This window comes from Pteropus vampyrus, unplaced genomic scaffold (genome assembly GCF_000151845.1).
Source record: "Pteropus vampyrus isolate Shadow unplaced genomic scaffold, Pvam_2.0 Scaffold89, whole genome shotgun sequence".
NCBI lineage: Eukaryota > Metazoa > Chordata > Mammalia > Chiroptera > Pteropodidae > Pteropus > Pteropus vampyrus.
The window spans coordinates 5277348-5298605 of record NW_011888870.1 but is presented as its reverse complement, the minus strand read 5'-3'; the positions used below and the strand labels follow the sequence as shown (position 1 = coordinate 5298605).

At 38.2% G+C, this 21258-nt stretch overlaps 1 protein-coding gene across 1 annotated transcript in view; it reads left to right on the top strand.

Moving 5' to 3' along the window:
- The window catches only part of CFAP58 (cilia and flagella associated protein 58), a 131962-nt gene that overhangs the window by 44501 nt on the left and 66203 nt on the right, over positions 1-21258 (top strand). The window contains exons 9-14 of the mRNA XM_023532722.1: positions 1126-1317; positions 10438-10599; positions 11277-11423; positions 17113-17253; positions 17969-18192; positions 20711-20822. Of these exons, the coding sequence (XP_023388490.1) occupies positions 1126-1317; positions 10438-10599; positions 11277-11423; positions 17113-17253; positions 17969-18192; positions 20711-20822 (978 nt within the window). The remainder of the gene's footprint in view (positions 1-1125; positions 1318-10437; positions 10600-11276; positions 11424-17112; positions 17254-17968; positions 18193-20710; positions 20823-21258) is intronic.

The following is a 21258-nucleotide window of genomic DNA, read 5'->3' as shown; positions in this document are numbered from 1 at the left end:
ACAGCCTGGCTTCTGGGGTCACCAACCCAAGGTATTTTCATTTTAGCGTCAGAAATCACCAGTGCAGCTTTAAAAAGAAATGTCAGGTTCCATCCCAGTCCCACTGAGTCAGAATCTCTGGCACTGAGACATAGGCTTCTGCATTTAAAAAAAAAAAATGAGTTATTTGTTTTTATTTTGGTAAAATACATGTAAGATGAAATTTACCATTAGCGACATTTAGTACATTCACAGTGTTGTGCAACTGTTACCACTGTCTAGTTCCAGAATATTCTCATTACCCCCAAATAAACCCCTGGACCTGTTAAGTAGTTACTCCTCACTTACCCCTTATTCCATTCCCTGGAAACTACTAATCTGCTTTCTGTTTCTATGGATTTAACTATTCTGGATACTTATATAACTGGAATTATATTTCATGTAGCTTTTCATATCTAACATCTTTCGCTCTGAATAACCTTCCAAGTTTCAACCATGTTGTAGCATGTACCAGTACTTCATTGCTTCTTATGGCTGAATAATATTCCACTGTACGGATATATCGCATTTCCATGATCTCTTCATCAGTTGATGGACATTTTTTTGTTGTTGTTTGAACACCTGTTTTCAGTTCTTTTGGGAATGAAATTGTTGGATCATATGTTAAGTCTAGCTATCCGTGTTTTTAACAAGCTGGTATTATTTTACTTTATAGTTAAAGCCCTATTACATAATCAGGTTTAGTTTTTCTAAGCTCACAAGAAAAAAGCTAGAGCTGGGATGGAGGTTGACTGTGGGGTCGGCCAGCCCTTGATTCAAATCCTGGCTTTGCCGCTTCCCTGTTGTATGAACTTGTAGGCAAGTGGCTTGACTTCTCAGTCTCAGTTTCCTACCCGTAATATGGGAGTAATATAGTGCCCACTTCCTAGGGATGTTGTGGTTATTTAGTGGATTTATATGTGTGTTTAAAGTGCCTTGTGCAAAATTAACAAACACGCTCTTCATAAGCTGTAGAGAATATGATTGTTTATACTCATCTCAAAAACAGTGCATCTGATTACTTTAGGGCTGAGGCAGGGGGGAAATTTAACTCCAGTTCCCCAAACATTTTGAGTAATAAGGCTGCTCTGTTGTCCTTATTTTTAGAATATGCTCAAGGCGATCAACGCGACCCAGAAACAGATAGACCTGGTAAAACTCCATGAACAAGCCAAGAGGAACCTGGAGGAAGAAATTCAGAACTACAAAGATGAGGCTCAGAAGCAGAGAAAAATCATCTTTCAGCTGGAAAAGGAGCGAGATCGGTACATCAGTGAAGCCAGTGACCTTACCCAAAAGGTAGGATACTCCTTGATGTTGGGGAAGGAGCACTGGCACAATCTGATTGTTACATTTCTGATTGTCACGTTTCTGATCGTTACACTGTTGTAAAGATGATTTATTTAGATTTCAGTCTGTGATTCACATAAAGATTTAAGAGGAATGACATTGACCATATAAAAGCTGTCCCAGAGCTGATCCTGGGCCAAACTGTGAAATGGGCAAGGCTTGTGCTTGTCAATTTCAATTTCCCCTTTCCGAGCCCCTCTCCCAAATTCCAGGTTCTCCATCTTTATTGCCCCAAGAAAAGCATCTAACTAAATGACCTCAAATTAAGAGGCAGATGAATACTGGCATCAGCTAAATGTGTCACACATTCAAAGAGCATTTTTATTTTAAAACTATTGTGAACCTAAAACTTCAGCAGGGGTGGAAATCCACAGATTGTGTAGCTGATTCAAGACTGTACTTTTTGTAAACTGCTTAAGAGGGAGAAGGCTCAAGGCAATATCTTTAAGAATGACTTCGGAGATTTGGATTTTATTCTTTAATCAGTTGTCATAGCACATTGCCTGCATTAAGCATGAGTGGTTATACTAGTATTGTTTTTGGTGCATTCACAGATGGCAATGAGCAGTGGTTTTAGGATGGAGGTATCGGGGAATGAAGGAAAGTTTTAGCTAAGAGGCTGAGAAAAAAGTTGGGGTGAAAAGATTTATTTAATGAGTTTCTTTCCTCCTAGCAAAGCATTGTCTGCTATGCAGTTTAAACCCTCTCCTCCATCTCCTCAATGAAATCTGCTATAAATTCGACAGTGTTTTCTGACGCTCTTGCATGTTTTGTTTTGTTTTGTTTTGGAGTAGAATCTCAAAGATGATGACAAGGAGAACAGCAATATTTGAGTTATAAAATAAAGTGGGTAACAAGCTTTACTAAAAGGAAGTCACCTTCTTCCCATTTCGATTAAATAAATGCTGAGCAAATAGTTGCAAAATATAAGTTTGGAGAAGCACAAATGCATACTCTTCGTCCCGCCCTGGCTGGACATGTCTTCCATTCACTTGATCCCCAAGTGAATCTCATACTCCTGATTGAGAGCTGTTAGAATACAACATAGTTCTCTTCTGACTTAATCATCTTAGAAGCTCCAATGATTGATTTGCTGACTCTGAGAGGACTAGTTGTCAGTTCAGGCACTTGGGTATTCTCTAGCTTTGGCTAGCCGTTAGCCTCCGTATCAGTCAGCTTAAGTTGTAACAAATAACTATTAAATCTCAGTGGTTTATAGAGAAAAAGATCTATTTTTGCTCATATTAATGGCTTAGCTGCCGCCGTGCTTCATGTCCTCTTTACTCGAGGCTGACTCTGCTGGGATGTGTGACCTCTTTAGAAGGAAAACAGTATAAGTGCAGGCCTTCCTGATGCTTTCAGAGCTTCTGCTGGCCAAAGCAAGTGACACAGCTGAGTGTGGCATCCCTGGGCAGGAATACGATCCTCCTAAGGGAGGGGTCTGTATGGTGAGATGGTGAATGTATCTGAACATTTAATCTGTTGTAGTCTCCTACTCCTGGTTATCAGTCTCTCTCCATTTCCGGCTGCCATATTGCTATCAGAGCTGGTCTTTTTTTTTTTTTTTTTTTTAACAGTCATTTTAACGTTTTAAAATACATACAAAAAAATAATAGGCAGAGGGAGTCTAGACCAGTTAGAACTGAGGTGGCTGTAACAAAAATGAACACAATACAATGATGTGACCTTATAAGGGGAATGACTAATTAAAATTTCACAAGTCTTCATGTTTGTAATAATATATTAGTGCATAAAATATCAAAAATACAAAGTATGAATTTTCTCCCTTAGGTTTATAATAAACTTTCAAACCTTTAATACATTTACTTTTATAAGCCTTCTCTGTTTAGCAGCACGTGCTGTATAAGTACATCCATGTTAGTGTTTTCCATGAGAATTATAGTTTTCATCTTAAACTTGCCTTTTTACCCATAACTGTATACATTTCATTTGCATTATAAGACACTTAAGACCCTTCTAGTAGTAAATTTTAATCAACATATTACACAAAAAGAATCTTGATTTTTAAAATGAACCTTTTTAATATTGTAGCATGATGGTTTAATTGAACCATTTGAAGCATAATACAGTAGCTATATTGTACTGTTTAATGCACAGCTATAAGAAAATGTTTGATTTAAAAAATATAAACAAGATGAGCAGTAAAATACTAGAAATAGTGAATGAATAAATAAGATGATCACTGGGTGGTGGGGATACAGATTGTTTGAATTTTCCTTTTGTGCTTTTTTGCATTTTCAAATTTTCTACAGTGCATATGTACTGCTTTAGTATCCTGACCCTCCAAAAAGAAAAAAAAATATATTAATAAAACCTTGCCCTCCCTTTAAGGACTAAACAAAACCCCACTTTCCCAAGGATCTTTATTAAAAGCGATCTCTAACCCCTCTGTACTCGATTCCCCTTTCTGGCAGTTGAGAAAATTCTTTGCTAATTTGCCAGTATTTTTGTGTCTGTTCATTCTACTTATAAGCTCCTCGAGGGCATGTCTTATTCAATTTTGAGTTCTTCATGTTACTTATTCACTAAATAGATATGTACTCGAATATTTTTTTAAAGAATGAGTGAAAAGTATAATTAGATGTCTGAATTAACTAGTCAAAGACTTACTTTTAGTTATCTACAGTAAATTCTTCTTCAATAATATATTTATCAGTATGGGTCTGCCCTCCCTTTAAATTCATTGGAAAAGTCTTGTCATGGTGAACAATGTTATCTGAATTGTACTACTATATTTACCTATGAGTGACTTCTGGCGTGGTCTCTTCTTCCTTCTGGGCTGCAAAAATAGTATCAACATTTGCCTGCTGGTTCTTTCTGTATAGAAAAAGAAACGTGAAATCTAAGATGCTGAAAGATCTACGTTACATTTTATTAATTTAGCTCGGCATTTGCAAACGAGAAAGAAGTTGCCCTTTTGTGCTAGAATTGGATGGCTCAGAATCCCAAACCTTTTCTTATGTGTTTATCTCAGTCAACACTTGCTGTAATATTGCTGCATAAGAAACAACCACCAATCTCACTGGCATGCAGTCAGAAGCACTTATTTCTCACTTGCACCTGTTATTGCCTGAGGCGGGGTGGTTGGGTCAGCCCATCTAGGCTGGGCATGCCTGAGCTCTCACAGGGCTGTGAGTTAGGTCTAGCTTTGCTTTACCCGTTTCTTATCCTCCAGGATGCATGGTATTCTCATGGAGACAGGAAGGAGTGCAAAGGACAAGCTCGACCACACGGGCACGATTCATGCTCTCCACTTGCCTAATGTTTTCTGACATCCCATTGGCTATGGCAAGTCACATGTCCAAACCCAACATCAAGGAGAAATAGACTCCTCCCACACAGGCAGTGGTAACAGGGTGAGGGAGGGAATATTTGGGGACCTGTAAGTAATCTACTATGGTGTTTCAGCACTTTTTATCTTCATTTTTTTTCCTCAGCTGCACTCTAAATTTTACTATTCAGATAAATTGAGATACCAGGAATGGCATCATAAATTGTGGTCTACTACATTTATTCTTTTCTGAATTGTTACAAATTCTACATAAAACTGTTCCTACCTAATTATTAAATGTGAGGAGCATTTTACATATCATGCTCTTGGCTCACTTTAGAACTCCACTTTTTAAATTCTAAATATTAAACTTTTGGCCCTTGCCTCCCAGACATTTTATATGCCAAAAAGCAGTTTTTCACAATGAATCTCTACTTATAAGTTTCTTAGCTCTCTGCTTATTTGCATATAAGTGTCAAGCAAAGCTCTTCTAGACAGAGGTTCCAAGAAATGAATAATAATGTGCTTTTAAGGGCTTAGAAGTAAGTGAGGAAAGCAAAGATCAAAGAAATATTGTTCACTGAATAGATACTTCATAACAAAATGAAGCTCTTGTTTCTTTGATATTTATTTGAAGTTTTATACAGAGCATCTTTAATAGGCTAGAACCCTGGAGAGGAGCTTCAAGGGGACATACACAAATTATAAGATTTTTGTGTTATAATAAAAGAAATGTACTATGGATTACTATTTTCCTGCAGAACAGAATTTGATCCATAGAAAAATCAAATTGATTTGTTAAGTACTGGCAGTATATAACATGACATTATGTTAGCCTATCATGATAATCTATTACCATTTATTAAATGATCAAATTATGATATGCTAGGTATCATGGCATAAATATATATTTTCTCACTTATATTCTTATAATGGCCCACTGAGGTAGATATTATTCTATACCTCATGTAATAATATAATGTAATATGTCATTGAAAAACAGAAACATAGAAATGCCTCCATAAATTTAAGATAGAGGATAAAATAAGAAAGCAAGAAAAATGTGAAGACTTAAAATTTTACATGCTTGGGCATATAGGTTCTTTTTTTCGGAGAGTGGGTTCTTCAGTTTCATCATGAAGGTGAAGGCATTATCAGCATTCAAATCATTGAGATCGAGTCAGGAAAACATTTGAGAAGATTGTTGTACTGATATTTCATCAAATCCAAGTTAAAGGGTTCCAAATTCAGTGACCTGCTTTCCTATCTTACCTTAGTCTATATGATGTTTTGACTATGCTGCAGATTTCTAGCATGTGTTATTGATTTTTATCTCAGTCTTATTTCTATTGGCAGGTTGTTTTAACAGAAAAAGAAAAGGTAGGAGTAGGTTATAAACTGGGACTGCACCCTGATAGTGTGCTGTAAGCATTTTCTGGGCTGCTCTGAAGCAAGCCTACAAAAACTACGAGCTCCAACTCCCTGGCTGCAATAAAACTTTCCATATTTGGGTGTGATTTATCTCATGAGCTGGTCTGAGGTATCTAAAGTGTAATCAATTAAGCTCCAGCCCCACAGCTGGCATCCCACATTCTCTGATATACCATTTTTAACAAGGGACATTTTGCTGACAAAAGGTTTTGCTCCTACTTAACATCCCACACATTTTATGAATTTTCAGGACTGGAACTTCTGGGTGACATTGGGTTGAATGATTTCCATCAAAACAAATTGAATGCCAGCACACAGAACTCAATGGCTTTGTAAAATGTCTTTTCTCTTAGTTTCAGTACTTTTTTTCCCTCATTGTCATTTAACTGAAATATCTTTGATTTTCCTGGTGTCATGATGGGTTCTCATTACTCTCAGCTTTAAGAATCCAGAAACCAGGTTGTGAATTTGTGCATTGGTGTGTGCAGAAAGAGGTACCCTGCTAGTTGGATGCTCCTCTCCCCCCCAAAAAATGCCCATGGCTGCATCCCTTCTCTGGAGCATTATTCTGTCTGTGAAAAGGGTTATTCTTGTTATAACACCTCTTAGAGTGATTGAAGAAGAATTTTTTCGCTTTTCTCTGATGTGCTGCTTGATATTCTGAATGCTGATCATGCTGTTCAAAGTATCTTCAAATCTATTCATTTCACTGACCCCAAAGAGGGTGATTATGTTCATAGAAAGGTTAAATTTTAGGCCAAGGTAGCATCTTTTTTTTAAAAAAAATCAAGCAAATAACAGATCCAATCATGGATATCTTATTTAGGTTTCACATTAATTCCTATCTTATACATTTTAGTTATTAGCAGTGGCATCTTGAAAGGCTACCTGCTACTCATTTTTAAGGAATCTAAAGATGTGAATCAAAGAAATGATGAAGGAACAAAATTTCTTTTCATTTTAGATCTATGCACATGCTTCATCCCCAGACCTCCTCATCTTGGATTTTCTAATTTTTTTTTTTTTTTTAAGGCTCCAACCAACCTTCCAAACCATTCACCACCAAGTCTGCATATCCTCTTATCTTGGGCTATTTCCTTTCCACACTAAGGGGATGATAGCAAATCATAATAATAACAAAAGAGTAAAAACACATAAAATACATTCTATAACTCATCACATAAATTTAGCAAATTGGTAGACATAGGTAATTTTCTCAAAAATATGTGCATACATCAAGGTTTGACTCAAGGAGTAGAATGGGTAGAAAGCTGAATAACTGTGGAAGCCACTGAAAGAGCTGAGCGAAAAGTAGCCCCAACACTGTCGCCGAGGGCTGAATGATTCTGAAACGGAGGTTCTTAGTTTCTTTGTGGAAATTATGTAGAATAGCTCTAATTCGTTCTTTAGGAATCAGATAATTCTCAGGCTATATAATTTTTCGTGCGAATTTAGAAACAGTGCTGCTCATGTACTTTGTATTCTTTGGGGTGATATTGATAGGTATGGCCGTACTGACATAACCCATGCCTACTGCAGTGATAAAGAATAAAGATCCCAGGCCTAGGTGAGAGCTTGGGTTTCAAGGTTGGGATGGTTGAAGAGGCAGTTCCCACACATTATGTAAATCCCAAATATGAACTGCTTAGATAAGATGGATAGGGCCGTCTTCAGGTCTATTAATCTTCCAGTGTTTGATTCTCTCATAGCACCCTGTGCATATCTCAGTTTACTGGTCGTATCCATTCCTTGATTATCCATTTAATGGTGGAGTCATTCACTAGAGGCGAACTTGAGAACAGGGAATGCCTCTTATTCTTCTTTACATTGCTAGTGCTTTTACAGTACCTGCCATAGATAGGTCCTCAATACACGTTCATTGAGTGAATGAATAAAATAGGCGAGTGAATGACTAAGTGAATAGAAAGGTACTCCATTCATTTTTTAAAACTAGAAGAAATCTTAATTTAAAAATAGAATCATAAAGAAATCTAAAGACTTAGATCACTTATGAATATGTATGCAGAATCCTAAATGAAATTCTAGCAAACCAAATTCTGTAAAACATTAAAAGAATCACCCAGTGTGACCAAAGAGAGTTTATTCTGAGACCACAAGGAGAATTTTCTATTAAGAAAACTATTGCTGGCGGTATAGAAATGTAAAGTGTTACAGCCATTTTGGAAAGCAATCTAGCAATATCTATTAAAGTTAAATCTATCTATCTATCTCTATATATCTTTTGAACTAGATATTCCACTCCTGGGAATCCAGCCCAATAAAAGTAAAAGCAGAAGTGAAAGAAGCGAAAGGACATATGTACCAAATGTTTATCGCAGCAGGGTTAGGGTGGCAAAAAAGTGGAAACCAAGTTAATACCCATCGGAGGGAAAAAGCCGAATATGTGATGGTAGATCTGCATAGCAGCGCATTATACCACCTTTAAAGAGAATGAATTAGAGCTATTCTACATAATTTCCACAAGGTATTATTGAGTGATGAAAAGCAAGGTGCACAAAGGTACATACAAGGTACATAAACATTTTGCTAAAAAATAAAAACAAAACCCCAAAAGCAAAACAAAGGAAAACAAGCAAATCTCTGTTCTGTATATTTACTAGTAGAATAGCTGTGACTGATATGACTTCCTTTGACTTCAGTTTTCTTCTTTGTAAAGCTGAGGTGATGGTAATGTACATCTGACAAGATTTTTATGAAGATTACATGAGTTAATATATGTAAAATGCATAGTACATAAAAAGTACCTGAAACATATTAACTATTATTATGATGATGTTACTAGACCTGAATAGAAAGAACAGGTAGAATTGAAAGAAAAATATGGAACAACTTGTGAACCTGGTTACTTTATGTGTCAATGAGGGGCTGATGTGGGTTGAAGAGAGAAGTAAATAAGTCCAAGTAAATAAGGAAAAGAAAACTGTATGTTTTACATGTATGCATTTATTTAAAATTATGACACATGAACTATATATAAAGATATAAAAGTAAAATACTTGTAAAAGGAGTACCGTATGTCAAATCAATAGACCCAATAAGAAAATAAGAGCACAAAACAATATATGCTGAAAAGGCATTTGCTAAAATGTAATCCCATCTCTCCTTGCTTATAACTAAGAAAACTTGGAAAGGTATTTATAGATATAAAGGATAAATATATTAAAAGCCAGCCATCGTTAACTCTGAAGGGAAAATAGTACAACTAATTCCACAGGTGGAATAGAAGGGTCTGTAGTGCCGTGGTTGGGGAGTGTGTTGCTCACAGGTAGCCCATACCAGAATCACAGTGAATATCGGCAGGGCGACGGGCTAAGTACTTTTTGACTTTTACGGTTCTAGGTAAAACGCCTCTTCTTCAGAGGAACCTTTCCTGGCCACATTACTTAAAGTACGTCCCCTTCCTTCCATTCTCAGTCACACTGCTCTGTCTGTGTTTTCTTCAATTGTCACCATTAATTAGGAGAACTTCACTGAAATGCAGTGAAATCTTCAAATTTTTTCCTTATGTTTCCTAGTTCTATGTACTGTTTAGACCACGGTTGCATTAACTGAATCAGGCTTCCTCGCTACCATTTTTCTTTGTAAGGAATTTTTGAATAAGTTTGTCCACAAAAAATCAATTTCTGTGGACACCGCAGCTGAGTGCCATGATTGTAATTTCTACTGTATGGATTGCTTATTGAAAGGCATTGGCTCACTGGAATTTCGTGTCTTGGTTTTGTATACTTGCAAAAAGAAGGCAGTTATTCTTGCATCTCATCTTTCCTAGAAGTGTTTTGTGCACAATAGAACGCATTCTTCTGAAGTCCTTTGAGTTCCCCTGATGGAGTGAGATTGACATTGGCAAGACAGCATTATGATTGCTATCAACGTTCAAAGGCCACTTTTCTTTCTTGTTGTTAACTTTATAAAGCTGCAAGTGTGGCTGAACAGCTAAGTCATCTCTTATCATTCTTAGTGCTCTGTGTTAAGATCTGTTTAAGCCTGTGCCTTTGTTTTTTTCTTTCTTTCTTTTTTTTTTTTTTTTGGTGGGTGGGGTGGTCAGAAGAGGTTTTCCGAACTGAAAGAATTTATATTTTTCCTCTCTTGTGATCACAAAATAATTGTGCTAAGCCTTCATGCTTTAGCATAACTCTGGAGTAGATAAAATGTATGTTTGTCCCTATTAGCTGGGCTGAATTTCTATGTTGTAGTCCAGTGATTACAGCCACAGATTTTCTAATTCCTGGCATTTCTACTAGCTACCCTTTGATAAAAATCTGTGTGTCTTGAACTGAGGGTAACAAATGGGCTGTTTAACCACCTTCGTATACTTTCTCCTCAAGGTCCTCATGAACATGGAAGACATAAAAATCCGTGAAATGCAGATTTTTGACTACAGGAAAAAAATTGCTGAATCAGAGACTAAATTAAAACAACAACAGAACCTGTACGAAGCTGTGAGGTCAGACAGAAATCTGTATAGCAAAAATCTGGTAGAGGCCCAGGTAAAGAATAACATATTTATGTCTTTACGTTTGGATTCTTCCCATCCTGGGTTTCTATTCTAAGCAGCTTCTATTATCCTAATGGCAGTATTTAGAATAGATCAAGTAAAGAATCCCATGGAATTCATTTGAAATAGAAGATGAATTTATGCAGAACTCTCAGATTGTTTGAAATGGAAATGATACAACTTGATAGGATGTGAAGATCGTGGTCCTGCTTTTAATTATTATGTGGAATTGCCATTCTCCTGTTGCTAATTTTTAAAACTGCTGATAGGTGCTGTGACTCAGAGGGGAGCAGCAGACTCTTGTCATTAAATTGCAGAGCTTCACTTTGTAATCGTTTAGTTATAATGTTTATTGTGGTGCCAATACCTCTTTTGTAAAATGAGGAATAAAGTGTATGTGTGTGTGTGTGCGTGAGCATGTGCGTGTGCGTATGGCATATTCACTATGTATACTTTGCATATATCTCGTGAGAATATTTTGATAATACTATAGAATACTTCGAGGTTGGTGAGCACAATATACAAAGGGATAGCCCAGTCATAATTAGTCAGGAGACTATTATTTTGAGAAAGACTCCCTTAAAAGCTCTTGAATATGTATTTAACTTCCATAGGGATGGTGACGTCTATTTAATTCATTTTCCAACATTTCTCCTTTCATTTTGTTAGGATGAAATAACGGAAATGAAGAGAAAATTAAAGATTATGACACATCAGGTGGATCAGCTGAAAGAAGAAATCTCTGCCAAAGAGTCAGCACTTGTGAAGCTACATCTGGAACAGCAGCGGATAGAGAAGGAGAAGGAAACATTGAAGGTATAGATCTTATAATAATAAGAGTGATGGACCAATAGTCTATCTATCTATCTGACCCACTCGAGGCAAGCTCCACACTCACTGAAGGCAACAAGGGGCAGGGAAGACAACCAAGGCACCAGGAGGATGAGCTCTACCACCTCCAGGTCAGGCTCCCTCACAGGAAGTGTTCCCAGGTGAGCGGGGGGAGGAGGCCAGTGGAGATGCACAAGCACCTGGTAACCTATGCTGGCTCTCATCACATCAGCAGAAGAGAACCCAGCAGCTCAGCAGTGCCCAGGAAGTCCTGGAGCTTGCAGGCTTCCTACAATCCCTTGTGCCTGCACCCAACCCTCCTTAGGCCTCTGTAAGGCAATGCTGGCAAGACCCTTTGTTCCTCTGCTCCTAATTGTTGCTTGCTTCATGTTTGCTTCATGTGCAATATCATTAGCTACTGAGCATCAAGCTTTGTCCTCACTTGACTTGCTCTTAACCAGGTGCATAGTTCACTTTACGTCTGTGGGTCAAGAACTTTGTGACCGCTGCTCCAGGGAATTGCCTCTGACTTTATATATATGTACTAAACTTATCATTTTAAATCTACTAATTCTGAATATTCTCTACTAGTATAAAGAATATTTCTAAGAATACATATCAAATAATTATACTATTTCAAATCCTTGAACGTTTTACTATACCCATTCACTAATTTCCTTTTCCTGTCCAAGCCAATAGATTTTCCTTCTAATCCATTGACCAAAGAATTAAAAGAGGTGTTTGAAGAGGATGACGCCAACTTTTATTTTGAAATGTATATGCGGAATACTCATGGATGTTTATGACCCATTTGTAGGAACTATCTACAACAAATAAGAGACTAGATACCTTGGTTTCTGTGTATATTAGCTTTCGAAGATAGGGACTATCTTGAAAATGTGCATCTAGTGTTGGACAGATTTAATACCATATATCCTTGATTGCAAGATGCTGTAGATTGAAATATGCACTCCTAATAATGGGTTTTGTCAATGAATGATAGGTTTTAATGGAAATAGAACTACCACATTAACTTTGAGAAAGATTAAAGTGTAACGAAGTTACCTTTACAAAAAAATATGGTAATTGATGTATTTAACTGTCTGCGACTTTCATCTCCCAACTCCAGCTTCTGATAAAAAAGGATAGAAAATTCTGCATTAAAATTTATTTACATATAAAGAAGCATGAATACATTTTCTAAAATTTTAAAATGTCCTGCATCTTTGTCCTTACTCACCTTGTTTGAAAGAATAGTTTTATAGAAGGTAGCTTTTCCACCCTGGGGGCCTGTAGTGGAATGGAGTTTATTTATCATTAAATGATTTAGAAGAACCTTATCATAAACATTGCTTTAGCCATGGGCCTCATGGACCCATGTGAGCAAGCTTTGGTGTCTGTAACTTGATTTGGTACACCGTCTCTTTCCTTTTAGAGGATGGCATTGATCCTCATCTCTTATATTCCCAAGTAATGCTCTACTTAAAAGAGTAATTATTACATAACCATAATGGTTTCAAGGTGGAACTAAATGCGTTCTACAAATTTTGCTTTAGAATAAGCAATGTGCTATGCAAAAGAGCAGTTATTCCTAGTTTCTTAGCGTTTGACTTCAGTTAACATTTGTTTCCCTTATGTCCTCTATCACCAGGCATCTGCACTTATGGCTTCAAAGAAGCATCATAATAAAATAAAATAAAGGGCAATAGGGCCTTGTTTTTTGGTCCTGGGCCAGCAGAGTTGGCAGCTGGTGCTCATGAAAGATGATTAAAGGGCTTCTGCTCTGGAGAGTCTGTTCTAAATGGGGAATCCTAGGTCTGGGTAGCTTTGGGTCATCGATTATAGGAAGATGATTGCTTTGGACTTACCATGAAACTAGGATATCTTTTCCCGCAGTATTTCCCATTAAGGGAAAAATGAGGAACAGAAAAAGGATGCCAGCTTGATTTATTATTTGAGGTTATACAAGGGTGGCTTGCAATGGTGCTTTGACTGGCTAATTTTGGCCTATCATTAAGCTCATTTGACATTCTTTAGAAAAATATGACAGCTCAAATGCTGAGTTTCAGCCTCTTGACTTTTTTCAGCTTCAAATTTGAATCATATTCCACATAGATCTCTGAATTTCATACATCCGAAGTTTGCAAACCAAAACCCTGGTGGAAAAGGCAGATTTTCTAGTAACTTTGCTCCAAGAGACATTTAGTTTATTATTTTGAGTTCTACAGAGCTTTATGGGTACATAACCCTCCTGGAAGGGCACGGCCTTGCCTGTTTGGTAGACCGGAAGATGGCTGTCGATAGGACAACCCAGTTTACCAATTCTCCAAGCCACCAGACAAACAATTGTCCATAATAGGTCATCCCCATCTTCATTTATCCCCCTCAAAAGAAAAACATTTTGTTCCTTTCATGTTTCTTTTCTCTTTTCAGTTGCTACCAGCTTCTAGTTACTCCTCAGGATTCTAGCCGTTGTCAGCACATTGTGGTTATGACAGAATGTCAGTAGTTCTCTGTAAATGTTGCTGCATCTGTGTTCATCTGCCCATTCTGTCCCAATCTTGTTTTATCAGCACTGAAGGAGCCATCTCATTTGGAGAGTCTGCCTTCCAGTTCTAACAAGCCCCTGATTCTGTCTCATCACCTCCTAATCATTCCACATCAATCTGACAGTACTTTGATTCTTGGTGAATAATTCAGTAGCAAATTCTCTATGTCCAGATCTCAGCATTGCATTAGTGACTGGCTTCAGGGCACCAGATCCTTTAACTTAGTGGACTCTCTAGAATGACATGGATGGGAACTGTCACGGAGAGAGAGAAAGCCTAATTATTCTCGTGGCTAGAAGGCTTCAGGTGGTCCTATTTGTTTTGTTAGATGGAAACAGATGGTTTCAGTGAAACTCAGTGAATGTCAGGATCATACATAAATGGGTGAAATTCCCACAAGTGTGTTTTTTGCGATGTAATTTAAGCCCACAGCCAAATTAGATGATATAAATTTCATAAATACCTACTACAGAACTGTATAATTGTGGACGCAGTGACTAAAAAGTGTGTCCAGCCATCATATTACAAGTAACACTTCGTACGCTTTCAGACTACCAGTAACTCTTTGAGAAATGCCGATAACTTGGTTCCCACCTAGGACATTGTTTTATGGGCATTTGGGTACATAGCAGTTGTTACCATCTTTCCTGGGTGAGACGGCTCAGATTTATAGCAGCTAAATGCATTAGACCCAAGGTATTTTGTTGTTGTTAACATTTGCTGCCAACGTCTAATGCCACATCTTGTTTACAGCTCATAAATTTATGACATAAGGAGACCGCTCAGAATTTTGATATATTATGAAAAAACACCCAGCAATGCCAAACGCACGAATGGTTTTACATTTCAGACAGATACTTTTACACACTGTTGATTGCATTTTAATATAACAGGGGTTTCATTTTGTTCTGCTGATGGATTCTGATCAGCTTTTGGCACTTAGGAACAGGGAAGTGAATGTTGCACATCTGGGAAAATAAAAGTTTTATTAAGGAAAGCACGAGCCAAGCAGGTATTTTATTGCTGTCTTCACTGTCACCTCAAATGATTATAGAAATAGAAAGGCTGGTTCTTCAATCTCTTTCCTAACAGGTAAATTCCCCAAAGTGGTAAATACTAGACCAGATCTTTTCGCAATAAGCATTTCCTTTTGCTTATCCCTCGACCAAAACGTATTTCATGAATGAACAAACAAAATGTCATAAAAGAAACCCTTGGTTTAACAGTAGCTGATTGCATTTAGTTTGGGACATGACACGTCTGTCACTCAGCGTACAGTATCCTCTACTGTTTGGGTAAGTTTGAGGTGTGGAGTTAATGACTCTTGGTCTTCATGGATTAGAGGTAGACTTCATTGAGAGTTGGATTGGCTCACAGGTACTGGCAATTGTGGGGTTTTCTATCATCCCAGTGACATTTCTGGGTGGGTGAAGGTGGGAGTCCCACTACCTCCTTGAAGGAAAAATTACTTTTTCACTGTTATTTGCTGATCTGCAAGCCATTGAAAAGTTGAAACCTTAAGACCGTCTTGTCATCTCCCTTGTGATTTCCAGAACGGGTGAAAGCAGAGCTATCCCGCCATTCGTTTGTTGTCGCGCTGACCTGGTCTATGATAACACCTGTCCTACCCATGTTCGCATGGAACCGCTCAAAGACATAATCTTTCTTTTTTAATATACATAACTCTGTGGCTCCCCACTGCCTACTCTCTACAGTGTGTGGCCTTCAAAGCCCTTCCCAGGCGGGCTCAGCTATTTTACCAGGCTTGGCTCCTGCTGTTCCTAACACTGTCATCCGGCCACGTGGGATGCTTTGCTCTCTGGCGAACACATCATGTACTTTATAGTGTGCATGTCATGGTTCACACAAGCCTGACTGTTGGCTGCTTTCTTCCGAACACATCCTTGTCCACTTTAGAAATTTCTGTCAACTCTCAAGGCCCTGACTTGTTTTTCTGTCTAAACCCTAAGCAGAAATAGGAACTCATTCCTGGATACTCCCTATGTCCCTTTTCACACTGTAGATAGCATTTCCACACCGTAGTATGGTTGGTTATATTTGTCCTCTACAATGGCTAGGGAATCCCTCGTGTCTTGTGCGTCGCATCCTCTGTATTTGGAACTATTACATGGTGATAATAGAGGGAACACAAGCTTCAGAATAAAAAGATCTAGGTTGAAATCTGAAGTCTGCTACTTACTAGCTGTGTGACTTCGGGTGAGTTAATTTGTGTTTCTTTGTCTCTGTAAATGTATTTATAAAATGGGGCTAAGCGTAGCTATGCGAAATACCTAATATCATGCCTAGGATAGTATAGGTCACAAATAGACTTGTGGATATGCAGTGAATGTATCCTTTGATCAGAGGAGTTTTCCTTTTGAAACTTACCAGTCCATAGTCCCCTTTTCCCATCACTCTTAGGACTTCCATGTAACCTCAAGAGCTTCAAGATCTGAGCTCTCCCAGGAAGCCTCCCTGACAACTCTAGTCCTCTCACCTCCTGTAACATCAACTCACTGTCTGTGCGATAATAAAGATACGGAAACATTATTGCCTGGACTTGTTAATATTTCTATATGTTTATATATCTTATCTTCTCATCTAGATTGGAAGCGTCTTAGGAGTAGGGTCTATATATCTCTCTATATCTTTTTATACCATTACATTGCTTCTGTTCCATCAAGATGTTTTAGAAAACAGACACTTGGTTGTTATCTTTATTAATTTAATTTTTGCTTAAAATGGGCTTTCTCTCTGCAGTTGATATATTGGTGGTATTAGAACCATTACAGGAGCTGGTACAGAAAGACTTCCCACACTCGTGCTCACCCCCACATACTCCTCCGCACAATTCTTTGTGAATTTCTCCCCAGGTTTAGTCAGTAAGAGAAGTGCTGTTGAATACCAATGAAGCTCCTGCTACACATATGTAGAAAAATGATAGAAATCCCTCAAGGGCACAACTCATAGAATAAACATCATCACCTTAATGTGCATTGCTGTTTCTTTACAGTGTGTGTGTGTGTGTGTGTGTGTGTGTGTGTGTGTGACTCTGACTGGGCCCTGCAGTCTTGGTTTGTGCTGTTACAGAGTGAAATTTATTCACATCTTTCACTCTTTGTCAGGCTGAGCTGCAGAAGCTGAGACAACAAGCCCTGGAGACCAAACACTTCATCGAAAAGCAAGAAGCTGAAGAGAGAAAACTCCTTCGAATTATTGCTGAGGCTGATGGGGAGAGGCTGAGACAGAAGAAGGAATTAGACCAGGTACGAGCACTTCCTCACCAGACCTACAGACCTCATTAGCAGATATAACTGATTCAACTCCTCGCGAATCTTCATTCTTCTCTAAGCTCTTCCATTCAGTCTATTGGAAGAACAGCAGCAAAGTCTCATCTTCTGTTGATTAATTATGAAGTATTCATTCATTTATTCAGGTCATTTTTGTGAGCACTTATTATGTGTCAGTCACTCCTCTAGCCACTGGAGATATAGTGACCAACAAAAAAACAAGGTCTATTCTAGTATAATATAATTGCAATTAATAATTACATAATTTGGGGGTTAGAGAATATGCTTTCAGAGATCTGGCAGGTTGAACAGAGAGAGAGAAGTTGGCCAGTATAAGACAGTAAGGAATGGTGGAACTTGGTAAAAGCTAACCCACCATAAAGTCATTCAAATTTAAGCATTTATAAAATAATGGGTTGGAAAAAAACAACCAAACACCTATGGACCGAGGATTATTGGATTATTATTATTATGGATTATTTGTTGTACTTTTTCTCTTTCCAACAAGACTGTAAACGCTCATGAGAGGAGTCCGGTGTTGATTGTCCAGCAGGCTTTTTCCAATCCCCCACCCACTGGGTGCCTAGCACATGTGGGCTTTGGCTAAATATTCACTGACTGAATGAACGCTGCTGCCATAATGAAAAGTGATAACGTCCCCTGGTGACCATGTCCTTCCCTACCTTTCTAGGTCATCAGCGAGAGAGATATCCTTGGGTCACAGCTTGTTCGGCGCAATGATGAGTTGGCTTTGCTGTATGAGAAGATCAAGATCCAACAGTCTGTGCTGAATAAAGGCGAGAGCCAGTACAACCAGAGGGTGGAAGACATGAGAATCCTCAAGCTTGAGATCAAGAAGCTTCGCCGGGAAAAGGGGATTCTCGCCAGGAGCGTGGCTAATGTCGAGGAACTCAGGTAATAGAAAACCCCTCAGAACTGAGGACGGGGTAGTCTGTGGGGAGCTCTTGAAATGACCTTGTGTTCCTTTTATTGGCAATTGAAAGTCTTTATCAACTTATATAAAATAACTTTTTATATGTAGAAATTATTAGCAAATAATGAGAACAACTTTTTCATAATTCAGAATCTGTATTCCGCCTAGTCTATATCACAAAAAATGAACTCGTTTCCTTTCAGAGGAATATCAGCAAGTGCAAAAAGATTTTTAAAAACTTTATTCTGGGTTTTACAAAAGAAGTTTCAAATTAAATCACAGAACACAAAACACTTACAATTCAGAAAAAAATGTCCCCCAATGAGCTCTTTAGAATATCTTTAATAAGGCAGTATGAACGAGATGGAGCATCAATATTTAAATTTAATCCTGGTAACATTTGCACATCTTTTTCTTGGAGTTATATACAGAATGAAGAGGGGGATAATTTAATTTTATCACTATTTGAAAACTCTGTTTCCTTAGAAGGCAGACAAATTTTATATCTCAACTCTTGATTTATCTTCTGCAGCTTTCACTTTAGCTTAGTGTGTCGCCTTCTTGCTTTACATTTTACATATTATATAAGATGTACTTTCCCTTTGGGAAAACATCACCGTGTTTTATATAGACACTTGCAGGAAACCACATAGGTCTGGTGTTTACTCAATAACTATCCTTATTCCCCAAAGACCTGTAGATGAACAGTATCCTTGATGACCTTGGGACAAGGACACAGTTTGGATCTCCTTCTTAAATTAATTGAATCAGAAGATAGTTTTGATATTGAGATTCAGTGAATATGTTCAGGAATAGCAAGGGAAGTTGCCTCCATTAAATACAGATCGATATTCTTTTTTTCTAAGAGTTGCTTGTATTTCAGATGATGAAAGTAATATAAATTCATTGTAGAAAATGTGGGAAATGCAGAAAAAGTATAAAGAAGGGATTAGAAAAATCACTCATAAGTTTACTACCTAGAAATACCATCATTGGCATCTTGGAGACAAATGGTTTCATTCTAAGTAGCTATTGAATGATCTCTGAGACCATTACTAAACTTGCCAGCCATGAGTTATTTTTATTACATACACAAAGGGCCAAATTCTACCCATTCTTAGCCAATATTGCTGGTTTGTTGATAATAGATTTTATTTTTCTTTTCAATGGGAAGTTAACTTAATAAAGATATCGGAGGCAAGCAGGCATGAATTCTAGTCTCAGCCTTGCCACTTACAAGCTGTGCAAACTTGGGCACATCACTTAACTTCTCTGAGCTTTGGACTTGTAGTTAAAATTAAACCCAAAAAATAAACGTAATGTGCCTCCCACAGTCTAGTACAAAATAAGCCGTCAATAATGGTAGCTAATACTCTTCCCCTCTTCTTCTGATGACACTCTAGAAAATAGAAGTGTTAAAAATATGCTTTTAATTCTAAGCAGCTTGTTCTGAGCTCCCTGTTGAGTGAACATCATGCAGTTAATTCTAATGGTTTGTCTTGCTAATGAGGGGAAGTTGTATTATTGGTTTAAATGACGCAATTAAGTAAAAGAGATGGCTTAGTATTAGTAATCTGCATACCCACAGTAGATGAGGACAAGTAATTCCTTATTATCCATCCTATTGCCTGTGTCAGTGCCAGTGCTTACCTCTTCTCTGCCCCACCCCACTCGATGTTCCCCTCCTCCTGTCCCCACCAACAAAGCGTCCTGTTCAGTAGGGTGGCAGCCAGCTGACAGGGTACTGTGGATGGCTGTAGCACATCACCTACTAACTAACTAGAGATTCCTGAAGATTTTAGAAATATGCTTGAGCCAGAGCTAGGTCTTTAGCACTTTTTCAGCCATCTGTGTAGTTGTGGAACATGAGATGAAATATCGGCCCTAACTCAGGGTTTCTCAATCCTGGCTATACATTAGAAATTACCGATAGGACTTTAGAACTTACAAAATCTGAGCCACATGTAAGACCACTTAAAGCAGAATCCCTCTGGGGACTGGGTCAGGGCAAAGGTGTTGTCAAAGCTCCCCAGGTGATTTCCGACCTACTGTCAGGTTGGCCATGCACTGACTAACTGGTGTCAGGTGATCACCTGAGCCTCGCTGTCTTGCAGTCAGGTTCCACACCTTGTGGTGGACTGTAGCCTGTTCTCTCACTGCTATCATAGAGACATTTAGAAGCATTAAAAAGTATATCGAAATCCTCCTAATTCGCTGCTTCTCTCTTCTTTCCATATACTTCTAAATTCCTTGGGTATCCAGAACCATGATTCTGAAGTTCTGGCACTTAAACCAAACAAACAAAAAAGCTAAGGCCGATTGTTGAGCTCTGCAAGAATTGATATCATCTGTGTTTGGCCCAGATTAGGAGGCTGGTACTAGTGTTCACAGAAGTCTCTTTAATTCCAACTTTTTATATAAGATGTATGTAACCACATAAAGATAAGATATTCAAAAGGGTGGAGAATTGTTTTGCGAAAGGAAGTGTGTCTTATTCAGGCAGGAGCTTTTTCACATGCAAAGAGAATTCCTGAAGGAGAGAACACGATGCCGAGCCCTGGAGGAAGAACTGGAGAACCCCATGAACGTGCACAGGTGGAGGAAGCTTGAGGTAACCTCCAGCGGAGCCTTCCTCTCCCCCGCACATCTCTTCTTCTACCCCACACGGCTTCCTCCCTAAAGCACAATGAGAAGCATGGCTTCGTTTAATGCTATGCAAATTGTCAGGTTAAATGTAAGGCCAAATCAAATGTAAACTGAGTTCCTAGAACCAGATGGTTCACTTGGCTTTCATTTAAAGCATCTTGGACGAAACCCTTTCTACTTGAAGCTGACCCAGTGAAAGCTGTGAACTGGCCTCACTGATTGACATTTGTTTTTCTACTTTAAGTAGTTTTCGTTCAACCAGCTATCCTGCGGCTGCCTGTTAGTCTTGGATTGTTAATTGCTTTTAGCTACACTGGCCACCAGCATCTTTGACCATCTTTCGGTTGGTCTTTATATCCTTTTATTTCATGCAGGAAATATGGCTTCTGTGAACTTGCCCT